Source organism: Pan paniscus, chromosome 8, assembly GCF_029289425.2.
Source record: "Pan paniscus chromosome 8, NHGRI_mPanPan1-v2.0_pri, whole genome shotgun sequence".
NCBI classification, from domain to species: domain Eukaryota; kingdom Metazoa; phylum Chordata; class Mammalia; order Primates; family Hominidae; genus Pan; species Pan paniscus.
Window position 1 is genome coordinate 44,477,484 of NC_073257.2, and position 19,145 is coordinate 44,496,628.

Genomic DNA, 19,145 nt, shown 5'->3' on the forward strand with positions numbered 1-19,145 from the left:
CATATTCCCAAAATGGAGAAAGAAAAATAAAGACTCAATTCACAACTGAATTCTACCAAAGAACAGTTTAAGGGATACATAATTGTAGTATTTATAAAGCTATTTCAGAGCACTTAAAAAAAAAATCTAACTACCAAAGTCTGACAAAAAATAGTTCCATGAAAGCAAACCCAAAAAACTCAATTACATGTAAATTTAAAACTCTTTAAATGCAACTTATACTGCACAGAGTTAATTTCCTTAAATCACTAGGAGGTACTACATATTAACCAAAAAATCCAACAATCCAATAGAAAAACAGACAAAGGGTATAAAGAAACAATTCAACAAAAAGGAAATACCAACAATTTATGATACTGTAACCTATTAAAAAGGAATGCAAATAAAAATATCATTTTCTCTCTTCTCTCTCCTGGCAAAATCAAAGAATTTAACAACATACTAAACTGGCGAAAGGTGTGCAGGAATGCACGGCTCCTGGAGGCAGAAACGGATTCAATATCTTACAGTGCAATTTGGAACACTGTCGAAATGACTTTGCAAGTGGCCCAGCAATTCCACTTTTTGTAAAATTTATTTTATGGGCAGATTTGCATACTTGCAAAATGAGTCATGCAAGATGCTAAATGTAATATTACATGTACTAGCAAAAATGATAAACAACTGACATGTCTACCAATAGACAAGTGTAGTTTAAAACGTGCAAATAAATAATGGGGAAATAAACTATATAGTACAGCCAAACAATATACAACTATGCAGTAGATTAAAAACAATGTGGCAGCTCTACAAGCAAGAAGTGAAACCATCTCCAAGATAAACTGTGAAAAGATTATGTTTAGAAAATTAATCTCTATACATACAAACATATACATATATATCCTATCTCTGGAGGAAAGCACTAGAATTCAGGAGACTTAACACTGATTGCCTCTGGGGAGGGGAAGTAATGCCGGCTGGGGGATTGACTTTTCACTCAATACTTAGTCTACCTTTGTTTTTTACCATGTGCATTTACTGCTTACTGAAAAAAAAAATATTAAAGCAAATGCATCCTCAGAACCCTCTGCCTCATTACCTCTTAACTTAATATTACTTAGGAAATATGTCAAGACAAAGGAAAATTTTCATAAATCTCATGACAATCTTACATATATGATTACACAGGAAACAAATGGTGAGAGATTCTTCAGAACCTATTGTTTATACTAAAATAATTATATTGAGAATTTTTAATTTATTTCAGATGAATCATGTAAGAACATTAAAGACTTGTGTACTTACCGAACCTTTTTCCCATTTTCAGCAATTTTTGTTACATTTAATAATCCATATTTCTCTTGATCCTATGGAACAGAGTAATACTGTTTATACAATCACATAGACAATGAGGTCCAAGTTCTTACACATGACTGAACCAACATGGTCTCGTTCTCTAAAAATTAGCTTGAAAGAAAAGATTAGTCAATGTGTAACATGCGTAGTTCTAGAATACATTAAGAATATAACTTTCCTAATACTTTTGTAGTTTTTTTCTTAATTTTATAATTAAACACTTCTTTTTCTCCTTAAGTCACAGCAGCTATTAGATACTTTGCTATCAAATTAGATTTCCATATGAACAAAGCAGCACTGAAAAATAATTTATGTCTTTCTATTCAAAGAAAGGAATACAATGCTATAAGGATAAATTCTACAAAAAAGGAATGATTTACTTTGCTGTTATTTTACAACTATATAATCTGAAAATTATTCAATATACTAACTCACTTTGTCAAAATGTAAAAATAGGGAGACCAAATACTGTGTCTGTATTTAATAAATTACTAAAAAGTTAACTGGTATCATGTACAGAACTTGCCTTAATGTAGCATAAAAAATTCAGCATGTGCTTCATTAGGCATATTATCAGATTGTGAGTTTCTCTCTAGACAAACTAGATTTATTAGCCAGCTGATGTCAAAAACAGTGACACAAGCTTTATCATCAAACCCTATGAAGGCAAAAGCCATTGTACTAAAGTTAATGTTATCTTAAAATTCTTCCAGATGGAAATCAAGAAGCACTTTCTCACTGCTTTAGTTTCCTAGAAGCAAATGAATTTAATTAAAATGAGCTGAGTCCATAGTAATCATTCACCATTACTAAGCATTATCTGTATGAGACAATAGTCAATTTTAATTCAACTAAAGCACTCATACACACGCACTCTCTCTCTCTCTCTCACAAGGAAGAAGTATCCCCAATTCTATTTAACTGATTACTCTGCTATATTTTCTCAATGTACTTTAATCAGAAAATATACATTTTTCTGCATGAGAGATAAACATAATATTGAGCATTTTTTTTACCAATGTCTGAAAGTTTCGTCTGGTCTGATAAAAACTGACATCTGTAGACAAAGCTGACAAACTGCTATGTCAATATACATTTTTGGTATACTGGGGACTTGGGAAATAGCCCATATGAAGTTTTATTGTAATTTTTTCATAAAGCACAGCTTAAATCTCCTTAGATACGCAAGTTTGATATTTTTCGTAAGAACTATGTTGCTCCTCAACAAAAACATTAATAACACAATTGTAAGTATGTGTGAGATTGTTTTTTTTTTCTTTTTCTCATAAACCCTCATGTTGAGGGCTGACTTTCAACAGATCACAGCAAGGCAGCTGCATAAGATGTTAAAGAAGAACATTTTTAATTTGCCACCTGCACCCCTCAAAAGCAGGGAGAAAACAAATCTTTCCATCATATGGGAACTAAGTAACAACATTAATCTGAGTGGATGGGCACTGATTACTTAAGCTAGGGAACTCAGCAATTGGAAAGGCAGAGAGGTGGGAATTAAGCCCATTTTAAAAATGCCACAGCTGAATTTGTATTAAAAAAAAAAAAAAGCAGAGGCAGGAAGGAAACACAGGCATCAAAACAGGAAGAAAAATGGATGGCATAGCAGTAGTGATAGACAGCCTAAGCCTAAGGATGAGAGGGAGAGTCTAGATCAGGGATTCTCACCCAAATCAATGGATAGACTGAAACCGGAACATAACTGAGCATCACTCAAAGAAAAGGTATGTATATATGCATCACTCAAAGAAAAGGTCCAGAACTTTCACCAAATGGTCACAGAGATCAAGACCCAAGTACTAATGCTCTATTAATCACTCTAACTTGAACATAAAGAAGAAAATTTGCTACACCCAAAACGTACAAATACAAAGAACAATTCCCATGCAATGTGATACATGCTATGAGAAAGCTATGCCTAACTCAACCTGGGAGAGAAAGACATCAGACAGCCTCCTGGGGAACTTGACACTTGAACCAAGGAACAGGAGTCAGCTAGACTGAAACAGCAGGAGATAAAAACAACCAACAGTGAAAGGCACAGGGGCTAAAGACAGCATTTCATATTTGAAGGATTTTAAATTCCCCCAAAGTATTGGGTGAGGTGGAGAAGTGGCAAGAAATGAGGTAGCAGAAAGAATGCACTAAGAAAGGGTAGCATGACCAGGAACCAACTAGAATACTATTTTAATCATTACTATAACAGATGATAAAGACCTGAATGTGGTGGCAGTGACAGAGAAGAGGGGCCCAATTTGACAGATTCAGAAGACAAAATTGACAGGGACTTTTGCTAGGGTGAGAGCAAAGATCTTGGGGAAACTGTCAAGCTTGAGCAATGGGTAGCTGGTAATATCTCCACTTCAATGTTACTTTAGGGCTTTTCCTGACCACTTTTAAGTAAACTTCCCACTATTTATGACTGCCTCAGTTTGTTTGCCTTATTGTACTTACTACAGACTAAATGTTCGTGTCCCTCAAAATTTGTACGTTGAAATCTAATCTCAAATGTAATGATACCTGGAGGTGGGGCCTTTGGGAGATGATCAGGTCATGAAGGTGAAGCCCACATGAATCTAATTAGTGCCCTTATAAAAGGGAACCCTTGTTATTTCTGCCATGTGAGGACACAGCAAAAAGGAACCATCTATGAACCAGGAAGGTGCCCTCACCAGACAGTGAATTTATCAATGCCTTGATCTTGGACTCCTCAGCCACCAGAACTGTGAGAAATAAATTTCTGTTGTTTATAAGCCACTCAGTTTATATTTTTGCTATACCAGCCCCAATGGACTAAGACACCCTTAATGCAAAGTACAATTGTGTGTTTTTTATTACTTTTATTACTTCATTATCCACTCCATTAGGCCATAAGTTGGAACCACATCTGTTATGTTCATCAATAACCAGTGCCTAGTACTGTATCAAGCATGTAGTTGGCATTCAATACATATATGATGAAGTAATTTACCAATAAATTAACAGTACTATAACAAGAAAGAAATATGAGGGTCAATAACAGAGAAAATAAAGCTTTAACTATTAAATATCTAAGTTTTTGAATTTGACATAAAAATAAATAGGCAGATGGGTAATATAGGTTTGGATACACAAGTAAGAGTTAGGAAAAACATTTAAGGCAGGGCACGGTGGCTCATGCCTGTAATCTCAGCACTTTGGGAGGCCAACACAGGTGGATCACAAGGTCAGGAGTTCAAGACTAGTCTGGCTAAGATGGTAAAACCCCATCTCTACTAAAAATAAAAAAATCAGCTGGGCATGGTGGCAGATGCCTGTAATCCCAACTACTTGGGAGGCTGAGACACAGAATTGCTTGAATGTGGGAGGCGGAGGTTGCAGTGAGCCGAGATCGCGCCACTGCACTCCAGCCTGGGCGACAGAGCGAGACTCCGTCTCAAAAGAAAAAAAAAAAAAAAAAATTTAAACAGATTTTTATTTCATACTATTTAGTATACTTTCTCTACATAATATGTGTCAAAATCAACCAATGTTTTTGTGTTGCTAAGAAAGCTTCATAAAAAATATCTTAAGTCCCATAAAATATATACAAACTTATACATGAATATTTGTTGGTCTAAGTATTTGATACTCTAAAAGAAACTTTATATTAAAAAGAAGCAGGAATGCTTTAATAAGGACTAGCAAATTATGGTTAAATTGAGTAACAATATTATTCTATCCTAATAGGCAAGAAAACAATAAACTTCAAATTCTACTAGGTAATCTGGGAAAAATTTCACAAGTTCATAATTACTTTGCAGGCTCCACAATTTCTAATTGATGTTGCATTCTTTTAGTAAAGTAGGTACTTCTCAATTTAGGCTAACAAGTGTGATATACCAAAATCAATACACCTGATCAAAATCCTTATCTTCAGTTAATTGTGTAACAATAAGATTTTTAAAATATAGAATAAGTAAACTTGCACAATTGTACCTATAGCATTGAAAAAACACCACTGTAATGAAACATCCAGAATGGGTAAATCCATACATAGAAACAGAATGCAGGCTAGTGGTTATCAAGGGCAGGGGACTGGGGAGGGTGAAATGGGGAGTGACTTTTAATGGGTATGGGTTTTATTTTGGGGTGACGAAATGTCCTATAACAGAGGTGATAGCCACACACGTTGTAAATATATTAAATGCCACTGAATTGTACCCTTTAAAATGGTTACTGGTTAATTTTATGTTACATAAGTTTTATCTGAATAAAAATAAATTTTTTAAAGAGTCAATGGATATAAAAAGAATTAAACATTCATGTTTTTTAAAAAGGCCTTAGAATAGTAATATTCAATGAAAAAAATAAGCAACTTGTCCATTAATACTTCAAATCATTAAATTTTAAAATGTCTTTCTCTAAATTGATTAATGCATATTAATACCATAAGTGGACATACGACATCAAAGCTCAAGTTTCTGAAATGCATATTCTAAAACTTTACTCAGTATTCAGTAATTGGGAATTCTAAAATGCATATTCTCATAGGTACATTGGGACATATAATGAATAGCTTCTTAGATCAGCCCACAAAAACCTATTTAATCCATATTATAGTCAAATTGTAGAAAAATATATTATTGACTTTTTAAAAATGTATATACTGCCTATTTCAAGCAGATTTAAAGGGACTACAAAAAGTAACAATCATTTAAAAATTAGAAAAGAAAAAGTTAACATGTTTAAAATTTATATTAAGGGACGAAATTTTAAATCTGGTGTGATTAAAGGAGATAGATGAGCAATCTGCAGGAATTTTTAAGGTGACATTAAGGAACTAAAAATGATGATGGTATCATTTCCACTTCTAAATTTGCAGCTTCCTTCTTTCTTATCACTAAGCCTTTATACCAATCAGATTTTAACTCGCAAAGAAAGAGGGAAATATCTCCCTGTAGTAACTGGGTACGAGTGAGAAAGAGACGCAAGACTACCAGAAGCCATGCAAGCGCAGAGGAGGAACCAGAGGGCAGAGGGAGTGAAGAGATGTCACAGAGGGCAGAAACCTCCATGGGAGGGCACGACAGCATGGACGGAGCATTCAGGAAAAAAGGAATGCCGTCTGGTGATGGAAAAACAGAACCACCTCTGGTAGAATTAACACGGCGGTTTGTTTTTTTCACCTAAAGGTAAAAAAAGATTGAAACAGAAGAAACATTGGTGAGGCAGTTCCCTGTGATGGCCATCAGAGGGTACTGTGAGTCCGGCATGGTCTAGCTGCTGTCAAACTTCAGAAAATGGATAAATGGGTGGTGAAATAATTTGAAAACAGTCCTTGTAACTGCATGTGCAACATTTAAAAACTTTGTTTCTAGGATTACTTAGGAATTCTCTTTTAACAAAATGAAAATAATGTATAAAAGATCTTTGTGGGAACTGTGCATTACCTACATTTAAAATAGTTTTAAAGGGTTTCCTACTTTTCTAGATGGACAGATTGAGTACTGTAGTAACAGTGCCTTAGATTCGTATGGCAATTCTTGCCAAAACCACCAAAATAATGTTCACTTTTATCGTTATGTAATGTTTATGTACCCAGTACTGTGCAAATAATGCAAAAGATAAGTAGATGCATGTAGTCTCTATCTGTCCTCTATTTAAACTTCTTTTAGGAATTTAAAACCTGGTAGGGAGACTAGAAGTATATATAATAACTTGCACTTATTCAATGCAATTAGTGACTTGAGAGTTCAGATAAAGAAGAGAACATTATTCTGCTACGTTAGTCTGACAAAGCTTTCTGGAAGGGTCCATCTTGATGGAGGTATAGGATTTAACTATGTATAGAAAAAGCAAGGCCCACTCTAGGCAGGGGTACTGCCTAAGCCAACATCAGAAGGAAATGTGTACAACCCCTGATTAGTGCCAAAAAGACCAGATTGCACTAGGGAATGGAGAAAGAGTTAGAAAAATGAAACAGTATCTGTGAAAATCTTTACCTCTGGGAAATCTGAAGTATCCTAATAAATAACAGTGTATCATAATTTCATAAACTAGAGAAGCCATAATAAAATTTTGTCTTTTAAAAAGCTTTAAGGTTTCATTTATTTATTCAACAAATATTTACTGAGCAGCTATTATATGGCACTGTGGGAGGTAATGGGGTAACTCTGTTCCTGCTCTAATGAAGCTTTACTCTGTCTGGTGGGGAAGACAGACATTAATAGAGAGTTGGAGGTTCCTATAAGAAATAAATAATGACAAGTTATTTTATGTAATCGAATAATATATAATCAAATACTATGAAGAGTATTATAGGAAAACTTTGCCTAACCTAGAGAATTAGAATAAAATTCTCTGAGGAAATAAAAGTTCAAACTAAGCCCTGATGAATGAATAGAAGCTAACCAGGCAAAGATGTCGGGGAGAATGTTTCAGCATGCAGAAGAAATGACACACACAAGGACCCTGATCTGAAAGGCAGGCTCCTTTGAGGAACTAAGAGAAGGGTGGTGTGGTAGGACAACAAGCAAGAAGAGAAAAGGAAATATGAGATGAGGTGGTGGAGGCACTCAGGAGCCAGAGCATGCACAGCCTTGTCATGCTCATTAAGAATTTTAGGGCTTCATTCTACAAGAAAACAGGCTGGGTGTGGTAGCTCACATCTGTAATCCCAGCACTTTGGGAGGCCAAGGCAGGCATATCACTTGAGGCCACAAGTTCAAGACCAGCCTGGGCAACAAAGCAAGACCCCTTATCTCCATAAAATTTTTTTAAAAATTAGCCAAGCGGGCCAGGCACAGTGGCTCATGCCTGTAATCCCAGCACTTTGGGAGGCCAGGGTGGGTGGATCACTTGAGGGCAGGAGTTTGAGACCAGCCTGGTCAACATAGCGAAACCCCGTCTCTACTAAAAATACAAAAAATTAGCCAGGTGTTGTGGCGCATGCCTGTGATCCCAGCTACTCGGCAGGCTGAGACAGAAGAATCACTTGAACCTGGGAGGTGGAGGCTGCAGTTAGCCGAGATCATGCCATTGCACTCCAGCCTGGGCAACAGAGTGAGGCTCCATCTCAAAAAAAAAAAAAAAAAATTTAGCAGAGCGTGCTGGTGCATGCCTGTGGTCCCAGCTACTAGGGAGGCTGAGACGGGAGAATCACCTAAGCCTGGTGGGGGAGGGGCAGGTGGTTGAGGCTGCAGTGAGCTATGATGGTTCTACTACACTCCAGCCTGGACAACAGAGCGCAACCATGTCTCTATTTAAAAAACGGTAACAAAAAAAACCCAGAAGCCATTGAAGGGGAATAGCATAATCAGCAACAGAAAAGACTGGGAGTGAGTATAAATACAGAAATTAAGTAAAATTTCATCAGAGTTAAGACAGGTATCTTAACAGAAGTCACATGGAGGTTTTCCAGTTTAGGAGAACTTACAGTTAAGCTATATTATTTCCAATATTCATCTGGCACAGACTTGGCAATATATTTTACAGCATAGAAAATGAAGGTGTCTATGCCTATTAAGAAGGAGAGGATTGCTTCTTACCTTTGGACTGCTGGCCTGAGGAAAAAAAGAGTAAAGTATAATGTCATAGTATTGTCTGGGAATTTTATATTTATTTTTAAAAACAAATATAAGTTCATCACTTAAAAATATGGTATATAATTTAATCATGTAAGATACCATATTTTAAACAAAAGGGGGACTTTTAAATCAATAAAATCTGATTGTTAAACTTATTTTGATTGTGATTTTTTAGAAAAACCAATGAAATTTAATAGAAGCTCATTTAAACATTACATTAAGAGTAAATTAACTTGCTAAAATTGATTGAAATAACTGGACTACATTATAAGATATGCTTCTATCATACTAACTGTATCTTGGTGCTTTGGTGAGGAGGGAGAAGACTCATTTTCAGGAAAGCAGGGTTTTGAGGCAGTTGGAGATTCCTACAAGAAATAAGTAATGAAAAAAGTTACTCTATTTTATATAATTATATTTCTGCCTCTACTCACAGTGGGAGAGCTTAGTAAGAGAGAATAACAAATTTTTTCCTCATTATTTTCGTTCTATATTCAGCTCCAAGCTAATAAGGTAATGATTTTAAAACTACAAACGTTATTAAAAGTATATAAAATATGGCGCTTTTTATAGCAATTATAGTTAAATTTAAATAATGCATATGGAATTACTCAAAAGAAATGATACATGCTGCCTTAAAATCATGATGTTATATCAGTTTGAATTAACCATATTAAAATAAGTAAAACCTAAACACTTCTGGATAAATAAGTTATAATCATAATACTAACTTGCTCTTGGTATGGTAAGTATAAATACCCAGGATTAGGCAAGGTCACAGAAATAACTTGGCAAATGCCAGAATGAGAATTTAATTTTAGTCAAAAGCTATATAAGAAATTAAATTGCTATTAGTATTTAAGGTAATTTATAGAAAACTTTCCAAAAATTAGAAATAAGATATTTTAAATTCAAGAAAGAAACCTATGATTTAAATATTAATAACTCCCCAGAAAAAAAAAAATTTTAATGTCTAAGCCTATAAGACCAAACCAATAACGTGTTTTTTTTTAAGCAGTCTGCTTTGTCAATATTAAAACACAGAATATGATTTATATTACAGATGTTGATAGGACTATTCATGGAGGGTAAGACTGAAAAACTTTTTTCTGGTAGCAGTAGCCCACCTCCACTTAAATTTTCTCCATTTCCTTAGATGTTTTGAATAATTTCAGAAAAAGAGAATTTTTTAAATCATACACCATTACCTATTATTAATTTGTTTCTATTAAACCAAAAAGTTCCTTTGAACATTCATCTCCACGTAGGTATCATTCTAGTTTTCTATGTCTATAAACCTGGAGAAGGTGCTGTCAACCAACCTGGGAATTTGTTTTAAGTAACACTTGCAAAAAAACTATTAACTCAACATTTACTGATTTGGAAAAATGTCTTCGGGTTTATATGCCACACAATTTGTAAATACAGAAACTAGTAGCAGTGAAAGTTTACATGGAAGCCCTTGAAGGGACAAGTTTATAAATCAAAAAAGGTACCATTAATGGAGAAAATATTAAAATCACATTGAATAAAAAACTTCAAAAAAATTTAACTTAAGATCCAAATCTCACTTAAGTATTTTTTTCTGACAACTTCAGATCAATTTTTGATTCCTAAGACTGTCTGATAGTAAAACAGTATGAGAAAGATGGAAGATCTGATGATCCATAAAGTAGAAAATAAGTAACTGAATAAAATGATAATTATATTTTTCATAGCACATTCAGTCCCACAGAAATAAAAACCACAAATACAGTAATAACATATGTACAATTATAACTATTATAAACAAGAAATAATTTTACATGTATACATTTATCTATATTTAGATATATGCATATAAATATACACCTTATACATCTATGAATAGTTTTAGTAAAAACAGAAAAAAAAGGCAGAAACAGATGCATTCACACATACACACACAGACATATGCCTACCCTTCCAAGGTTATCTGTAAACTGAATTAGGACCTATGTCATCACAACAACATTTGCTATACAATAATAGATGGTCCTTGACTTATGATTGTTCAACTTTAAGGTGATGGGAAAGTGATAGGCATTCACTAGAAAACATACTTGAAATTTTGATCTTTTCCTGGGCTAACAATATTCAATATGACACTCTCTCATGATGCTGCACAGAGGCATCTAGCCCCAGCTTCCAGTCAGCCACCTGATTACCAGGGTAAACAGATTACAAAGGTAAATAATTGATATTCTACAGTGTACCATGTTACTGAATGATTTTGCCCCACTGTAGGTTAATGTAAATGTTCAGAGCACATTTAAGGTAGGCTAGGCTAAGCCATGATGTACAGTGGGTTAGGTGTATTACATGCATTTCACCTTGTGGTATTTTCAATTAATGGTATTTTCAACTTATGTGGGTTTACTGGGATATAACCTCACCCTAAGTTGCAGAGCATCTGTATTAGGTTGCTGCGATGACAATTCAGGTTATACACACTTCATCCCTTATCACATATTAGCTAGTTTGTTCTGGTAGTCAGTCCCTTTTTCAAAACCTAAAAAACTGCCTTATGTTAAGAAACTTATGCATCTGTTTGCAAAGGGTAAGGTAGAGGGTAAAAAAGACATTTCTACCAAAAATAAGTAAATCTCTAATCGCAAAAAAATCATATTCTTGCAACTCTGGGACAATGAGATGAAAGCATGCAAGTTATTTAAAGCAATAGATTGAAAATTAATTTTAAAAAATGAATTGAGAGATTAAAAAGGAGTAAGATTGACATTTTATGATGTCGAAAAAAAGAAAAAGGAGTAAGAAATTTTAAGCACAAATTATCAAAATCATCATCCTATTTGTTCTGGTATGAAGAGGCGGTAGAGTTGGTTCAACAATGGTTTGCCTTAGAACAGTATATATGGTATTTGGGAGATTCCTATTTATCCTGAATTGTAATCTGGTTCTTGGTTGAGTGAATTTTTCCTATTAGAAATCTCTAGGTATTTTTCTTACCTAGATTAATCTCAACACTAATATATTTTCAAGCATATCTTCAATAGCACAGACTCCAGAATGTCATTCCTTTAATGTGGTCTCTATATTCAACACAAGATCCTTACAAACTAGAAACTAGAAACTGGTCTGTTACTTTCGTTGTTTTCTATTAGTCCATCTTATACACATGTATGAAGGCTGTTTCTAACACTACACCTTTAAATTCAACAAAGACCAATTTTATAGTAACTTGTAGTACCAAAATATTATGCTTGTTATGACTGATCAATTGAGATTATTTATAAAGGAATTTAGGACTGAAAGTATCCAAACATAATGAAATATGCCATAGGGATAGTTAATTCTGTTTTCACGAACACACCTAAAAATTACAGAAAAACTGTTAGTCATGCTACAAGAAGCCTGATGATTTAAAAAACCTTTACATTTCAAAATCAATATACCTAATATTCTGCAAATTCATACTAAGTTCCCAACTTATCCCCAAAATGAAGCTACAGTGTGAATAAGTAACCTCTAAAGAAGTGTTTAAAACATCCATTCTAATGTTTGCATTAAAATTTACCCGTTTTTGAAACAGAGGACATTACTCCTCAGACTGATAAAAGAAGTGCTTTCTGCAGAGAGCATTTAGAGAAACAAAGGGAATAGAATTCCAATATTACCTGGGATGACGAAAATTAATTAAATGTCTTCCCTATGAAACCTCCTAGAGACTGAAGACAAAGGATAACAGAATGTGACTTTAAAATAAGGTAAGCAAGAAAAATCTGTCACCTACTGGGATCAAATGTATCAAGGTACACATATCAGTAAGCCACAGATAAGTCAGTCTATTGTGCAAAAACCAAAACCCTCAAAACCAAAACCTACTTCATGACAAACTGATGCTAAATACATAAAAATGTAGTCACTAAAGTATGCAATTTGGTAAAAGAAACAATAATGTAGTAACATTTCAACATACATGCAGATCAAAAGCTTAAATTAGTTCAAAAGAAATCAAATGTTTTAGCAAAGAATATTTACTAAATACATAAAATATTAGTACGAATAGTTACAATTCACTGTAAAATATAATGCAAAGAACTTGCCAAAAATCTCAACAGTCCTACCTTATCATTAGTGTCCAATACAATGGTGCTATGTCTCCACTTTGTTAATACTATTGGTTCTTGCAGCCGCCTGTCCAGGCTCCTACTTTTAATTATTTCTCTTTGCTGCTGGGATGAAGCATTATACTAAAACAAAACAAAGCAAAAAACACAAAAAACAGTTCATAAACAATAGAAATGAAAGTGGAATCTAAACCTCTTGGCTCCAAATGACAAAGACTGTTAGGCAAAGTTCATTATATGACATCTCCACAAATTTTCCAGCCTCAGTTTTCTCATCTTTAACCAGAACTGTGGCACAATTGAGAAGATCACAGACTCTGGTGTTACACAGACCAAAGTAGTGTTATCTTTGGTAAAATATTTAATCTCCCTCAGTCTAAGTTTTGTCAACTGTAAAGTGGATATAACAGAAATATCTCATTCACGGAGTTGCTATAAAGATCAAAGTATTAAAGAAGAAAGTATTAAAAGAGTAGTACATTATCAATAAATATTAACTATCATAATTTATAAAGTAAAATCAGACAAATTATTTTTTCTACTTCTATCTCTTCTACTAAAATCAAAAATAAGCATTATTTTAAAAACCTAAACCAAAAATTAAATTCAAAATGAACTAGTAAGTTCTTTACATGTTCTGGATTCTAAACCTTTCTAGGCTATGTGAGTTGAAGATATCTTTTCCTAGTTTGTAGCCCATCTTCTCCCCTTTGATTACATCTTCTACAAACAGAAGGTGTTTTGTTTAATTTTAATTCAGTCATATCTGTCAATCTTTCCTTTTATAGTAGGCTTCTGAGTCTTGTTCAAGAAATCTTTCCTACTCTGCAGACAAAGATATTCTTTGATATATCTTTCCACAGTCTTTAAAGTTTTACTTGTTATATTTATGTCTTTAATCTAACTGAAATTAATCATTGAGCATGAAGTGAGGTCAAGATCTACATTTATTTTCATTTTTATCATGTGAAAACCAATAATCTTAGTAACACTCTTACTTAGTCCATGCTTACCCCATTGATTTGTTTTCTTTTTAGTTGTTGTTGCAGCATCTCAGATGACACAAACCAATGCTTGTTTGTTTGTTGAGACAGGGTCCCTCTCTGTCACCCAGGCTGGAGCGCAGTGGCATGATCAGAGCTCACTGCAACCTTGAACTTCTGGGCTCAAGAGATGTTCCTGCCCCAGCCATTTGAGTAGCTGGGACTACAAGTACATGCCAGCACACTTGGCTTTTTTTTTTTTTTTGTAGAGCCAAAGTCTCCCTAACCCCGTTGATTTGTAATGCCATGTCTGAGTTTTATACATGTGCCCTTACTATTCCAACTTAATTACCATAGCAGGAACTCTATCTTTCCTGTCCCCTACCCACCAACGACTCCCTATTCAGGAATATTTTGACTCTTTATGGATATCTGTTTGCAAATATAAATTTTAGGTTCCATTCCCCAAAAAAGTGAGGGAAGGGATATTAAATGGAAATGCATTGGACTTGTAGATTAATTTGGACATTGTTATAAAATTCAGCCTCCCAATCCAAGATCATGATGGTATGCTACACTATTTATTTGGGTCTTCCTTTATTCTGCTCTGAAAATTTCTTTATTAAAATCTTACAGACCTTTAATAAACATGTTCTTAGTTACAACTCTTGTTGCTATTGCTGCTAATATAAATAGTATCTTCACTGCAATCACATTTTCAAACTCACTTTTTACTAGACAAATGGGTAGTTTCATGTTAATTTCATATCCAGCAACTTTGCTGAACTCTCATCAGTTTTAAGTTTACAGGTTCTCTTGGGATTTTCTAATAATAATAATAATTTTAAAAAACAATTGCATCTCTTCCTTTTTAATTCCATTATTTCTTTCCTTTTCTTAATTGTTGAATAGAAGCGTGATAGAAATGTTCTAGTCTAGTCCCTAACTCTAATGGGAAAGCTTCTGTAATCTCACCGTGAAGTATGAGATTTACTGCAGATTATTTAATAGATAACCTTTAGCATAATGTGTCATTGTAAGAAAGTGATTTTCATCTGGGCTCGGTGGCTCACGCCTGTAATCCCAACACTTTGGGAGGCTGAGATGGGTGGATCACCTGAGGTCAGGAATTTGAGACCAGCCTGGCCAACATGGTAAAAGCCTGTCTCTACTAAAAATACAAAAATTAGCCAGGTTTGGTGGTACATTGCTATAGGCCTAGCTACTCAAAAGGCTGAGGCACAAGAATAGCTTGAATCTGGGAGGTGGAAGCTGCAGCGAACCGAAATTTCACCACTGCACTCCAGCTTGGGCGACAGAGTGATAGTCTGTCTCAAAAAAATAAAGAAAGAAAGAATAGTGATTTCCTTACAGAAGCATATTCTTGGATCACAGTGATTTAATATCCATTTTGCAAATCTTTTAACAGGTGTGTTTAGAGCATTTACATTTAATGTGATTATTTATAATGTTAGGATTTAAGTCTGGCATTTTATCATTAATTGTCTGTTTCTCCTTTCCTACCGTCCTGTGGGCTACTTGAGCAATTTTTACTATTATATTTTAATATATCTACAGTTTCTTGAGCCTCTCGTTATACTTTTTTAGTGCTTGCTCTAGGGATTACAATGTACATAATTTATCAGTCTACTAGTATCAACATTTTACTACTTCAAGTGGAATATAGAAACCCTACCAAAAATTACATCCCTTTACTCACTCACTCTTTATGAAACAGTTGTCTTAAATATCACTACTGTATATCAGGACCACTTCAGGAATGTTATAATTTTTGTTTCAAATGTCAAAGACAATTTTAAACACCCAGGACAAAAGTCTCCTCAGATATTCACCCTTTCTGTTGTTCTTTATTCATTCCTGATATTTCAAGTTTTCTTATCACTTCCCTTCTGTTTGAAAGACTTCCTACAGCAACTCTTTGAAAGCAAGACTGCTAGGGATAAATCTCTTAGTTTAGTTTCATTCTGAAAATGTCCTTATATTACTTTTATTCCTGAAGGATATTTTTGCTGGGTGCAGAAGGGTTCACAGTTCTTTTCTTCTAGCATTTGAAAAATGTTATGCCACTTCTTTCTGGCTTCCATGGCTTCTGATAAGGCTTCTGATAAGGCACTCACTTCATTCAAATTCTTATCCTAAAGGTAAAGTGTTGTTTCACTGAAGGGCTTTCAAGACTTTATCAGGGGGAGGGAGGGTCTTTAGTTTTCAGAAATTTTGAATACAATGAGCCTGGATATGGATTTCTTTGGGTTTACCTTATCTGGTATTTATTCAGCTTCTTGAATCTGTTGGTTTGTCTTTTGCCAAATTGGGGGCATTTTCAAACTACTTCAAAGTATCTTTCTGTCTCACACTCTTTCCTTTCTCCTTCTGGAACTCCAATGAAAGGAAGGTTAGCTCTTTCGTATTTTCCCACAGGTCTCTGAGGCACTGTTCATTTTTTTTTTTTTTTTTTTGGAAATCTATTGTCTCTCCATTGTTCAGACTAAATAATTTCTACTAACCTACCTTCAAGATCATAGATTCTCTTCTCTTTTACCTCCATTCCATTATTGAGCCATCCAGTACTTGATTTTTGGCTCTAGGATTTCCCTTTGGTTTTTCTGTATATCTTCTATTTCTTTGCTGAGACTTCCAACCTCTTCACTTATCTCAAGTGTGTTTATAATTGCTTGCTGTAGCACTTTTATGACAGCTGACTTAAAATCCTATGAGATAATTCATTCATCCCTGTCATCTTGGTGTGTCACCAACCTACTGATTGTCTTTTCTCATTCAAGTTCAGATTTTCCTGGTTCTTGCTATGACAAGTAATTCTAGGTCATATTTGGATGTTTTGAGTACTATAAGACTTTAGTTTCTATTTAAACATATTTTAGCAGGTTGTGAACCCCGGCCTGCTTTTATGGCCCATAGTTCAAATGTCAATTTCATTTTAAAAATCTTTTAATTGCTGTTCTGATCTGCCCTGTTTGTGTGCTACCCAGAGGCCAGTCTGAAACCTGGGCAGTACTCCACACCATGTTTCAGTTCTCAAAGATTTTGCTATGTTAATTCTGGTTGTTTTCATGCATAGGCCACTGGGAGTAGTGTCTAGGACCTTATACACAGTTTAGAAATCTCTTTCTCTGGTTCCTTCCTCTCCATAATCCTCTTCCCACACTCTGCTTGGGATAGGGTGGGGTGCTGCCTTGTTGCTGTTGTCCATTTAGTGCATAGGGAGGATGAATCACAGGGTTCCTCGCATGCACTGTGGGTCTAGTCAACAGGGCTCCACCCCACAGTCTCCATAGTGCCCAGGCAGGGAGGGGGAGAGTGCTCTTTCAATAGTGCTGGTTAGGGATGGCTGACTGGGCTTCATAACATGTTCTGCACAGCACATCATGCAGAAGGATAGGCTTTTGTGGTGTTCACCTGGAACAGAGTAGGTATAATAAACAGAGACAGTGTGCTTTACTTGGCTTAAAATGTTGATCATGTATTACCACAGATTTCTGGGTTGGCTAAAAACTGTCTGATCTAGAGGGGCTCATCTGCACCAGTCTGTCTCTCATCCCCCTCCTGAGACTGGGAGGCTAGCCTGGGCACATTCTTCTCGTGGCAATGGCAGAGGTGCAAGAGCAAGCCCTGACTACAAGCCCATTTCAATACTCTCCTTGTGTCATATTTGTTCATATCCCAGTGAAAGCAAGCCACACAGCTGAACTCAGTTAACAACAGGACAATTTGGGAGGCCACCACAAAGGTACACAACAAAGAACCTAATACTAGAGTAAGAATGGATCCAGTGGTGCCATCTACTGCAGTAGGTGATCTGTCCTTTCCCCCTGTGACGGCTTTTAAGATTGTCTCCTGGGTTCTGAAGACCCAGCAAAATTTGTTGACATGTTGATTTATTTTTATTTATCCTTGACAGCATTGAAAGCATATTTTCTAAAGACTCATGTCTTCCTTCAATTTTAGAAAATTCCTAGAAATTATATTTTCAAATACTGTTTCCACACCATTCCTCCATTCTCTTCTTTTGGAATTCCTAATATATGAATATAGAAAACTTTCAACTCATCCTCCATTTTTCTTAACTATGCTTTCATATTTGTTAGCTTTCTGTCCCTGTCTAAAGTTTATGCTGACTGCATTTTTTATTTGAATAACTATGTTTTTTCATCTTGAAGATTTCTAATTTATTCATCATATTTACCTATTCATGTATGTTTTTATTTTTCCTAATTTCTTGTTCTTTTTAAATGAAAGCCTTCATTTAATTCTGATCATCCACAGCATAATTTTAAGCCTTTATTAAATTATTAAGAACATTACTTTCGGCTGGGCGCGGTGGCTCACGCCTGTAATTCCAGCACTCTGGGAGGCTGAGGTGGGCAGATCACAAGGTCAGGAGTTCGAGACTAGTCTGACCAACATGATGAAACCCCATCTCTACTAAAAATACAAAAATTAGCCAGGTGTGCTGGTGCACGCCTATAATCCCAGGTACGTAGGAGAATCGCTTGAACCTGGGAGGCAGAGGTTGCAGTGAGCTGAGATCGTGCCACTGCACTCCAGCCTGGGCGACAGAGCGAGACTCCGTCTTTAAAAAAAAAAAAAAGAACATTACTTTCATCTGGAGTGAATACCATGTTTTGATTCTTCTTATGTCTATGATAATAGCATTGGATTTCTTCACACATTTTATTTGAAATACTGAACAGCAGACTTCATTTTGAGTGGGGAATGTTTTGTTTTCTCTCTCTCCATTTATTCTCCTTTATTTCTTTCTCTCAATCCTCCTTCCTGTCTAATAGTTTTCTGGTTCCCTTCTCCTACACCTAACCCAGAGTGTTTGTATTTATGTATACATTCTTTTTTACTCAGTTGTCATATGAACATGTTTCTTCTTTCCAAACTTACAACAAAAATTTTTAGGGTAAAGACCATATCCTATGTATTTGCATTTATCACAACATATTACATAATACTGAACACCAAAGATGTGTTCAGAAAATAGTAATTAAACTAAATTTTAATATCTGCATGGGGGTTACAAGCTTGACAGATTTATCTTAGACTTACTAGTAAGTATTAAGTTGCTTAAGAGTGCAGAATGTAACCTGAAGTTGTCTTTATCATGCAGTAACAATCTA

General features: G+C 35.0%; 1 protein-coding gene across 10 annotated transcripts in view; it reads right to left on the minus strand.

The window, feature by feature from the left end:
* The window catches only part of ARHGAP12 (Rho GTPase activating protein 12), a 128,268-nt gene that overhangs the window by 24,134 nt on the left and 84,989 nt on the right, over positions 1-19,145 (minus strand). For 4 of the 10 annotated variants that reach the window (XM_034930255.3, XM_063607326.1, XM_034930259.3 and 1 more), the window contains 3 exons: positions 12,998-13,123; positions 9,188-9,262; positions 1,285-1,346 (listed from right to left, as the gene is read on the minus strand). In XM_034930255.3, coding sequence (XP_034786146.1) covers positions 1,285-1,346; positions 9,188-9,262; positions 12,998-13,123 — 263 coding nt within the window. Of the gene's footprint in view, positions 1-1,284; positions 1,347-8,855; positions 8,871-9,187; positions 9,263-12,997; positions 13,124-19,145 lie in introns of all 10 variants that reach the window. The other 6 variants (XM_034930258.3, XM_034930257.3, XM_034930254.3 and 3 more) reach the window with 2 other exon arrangements.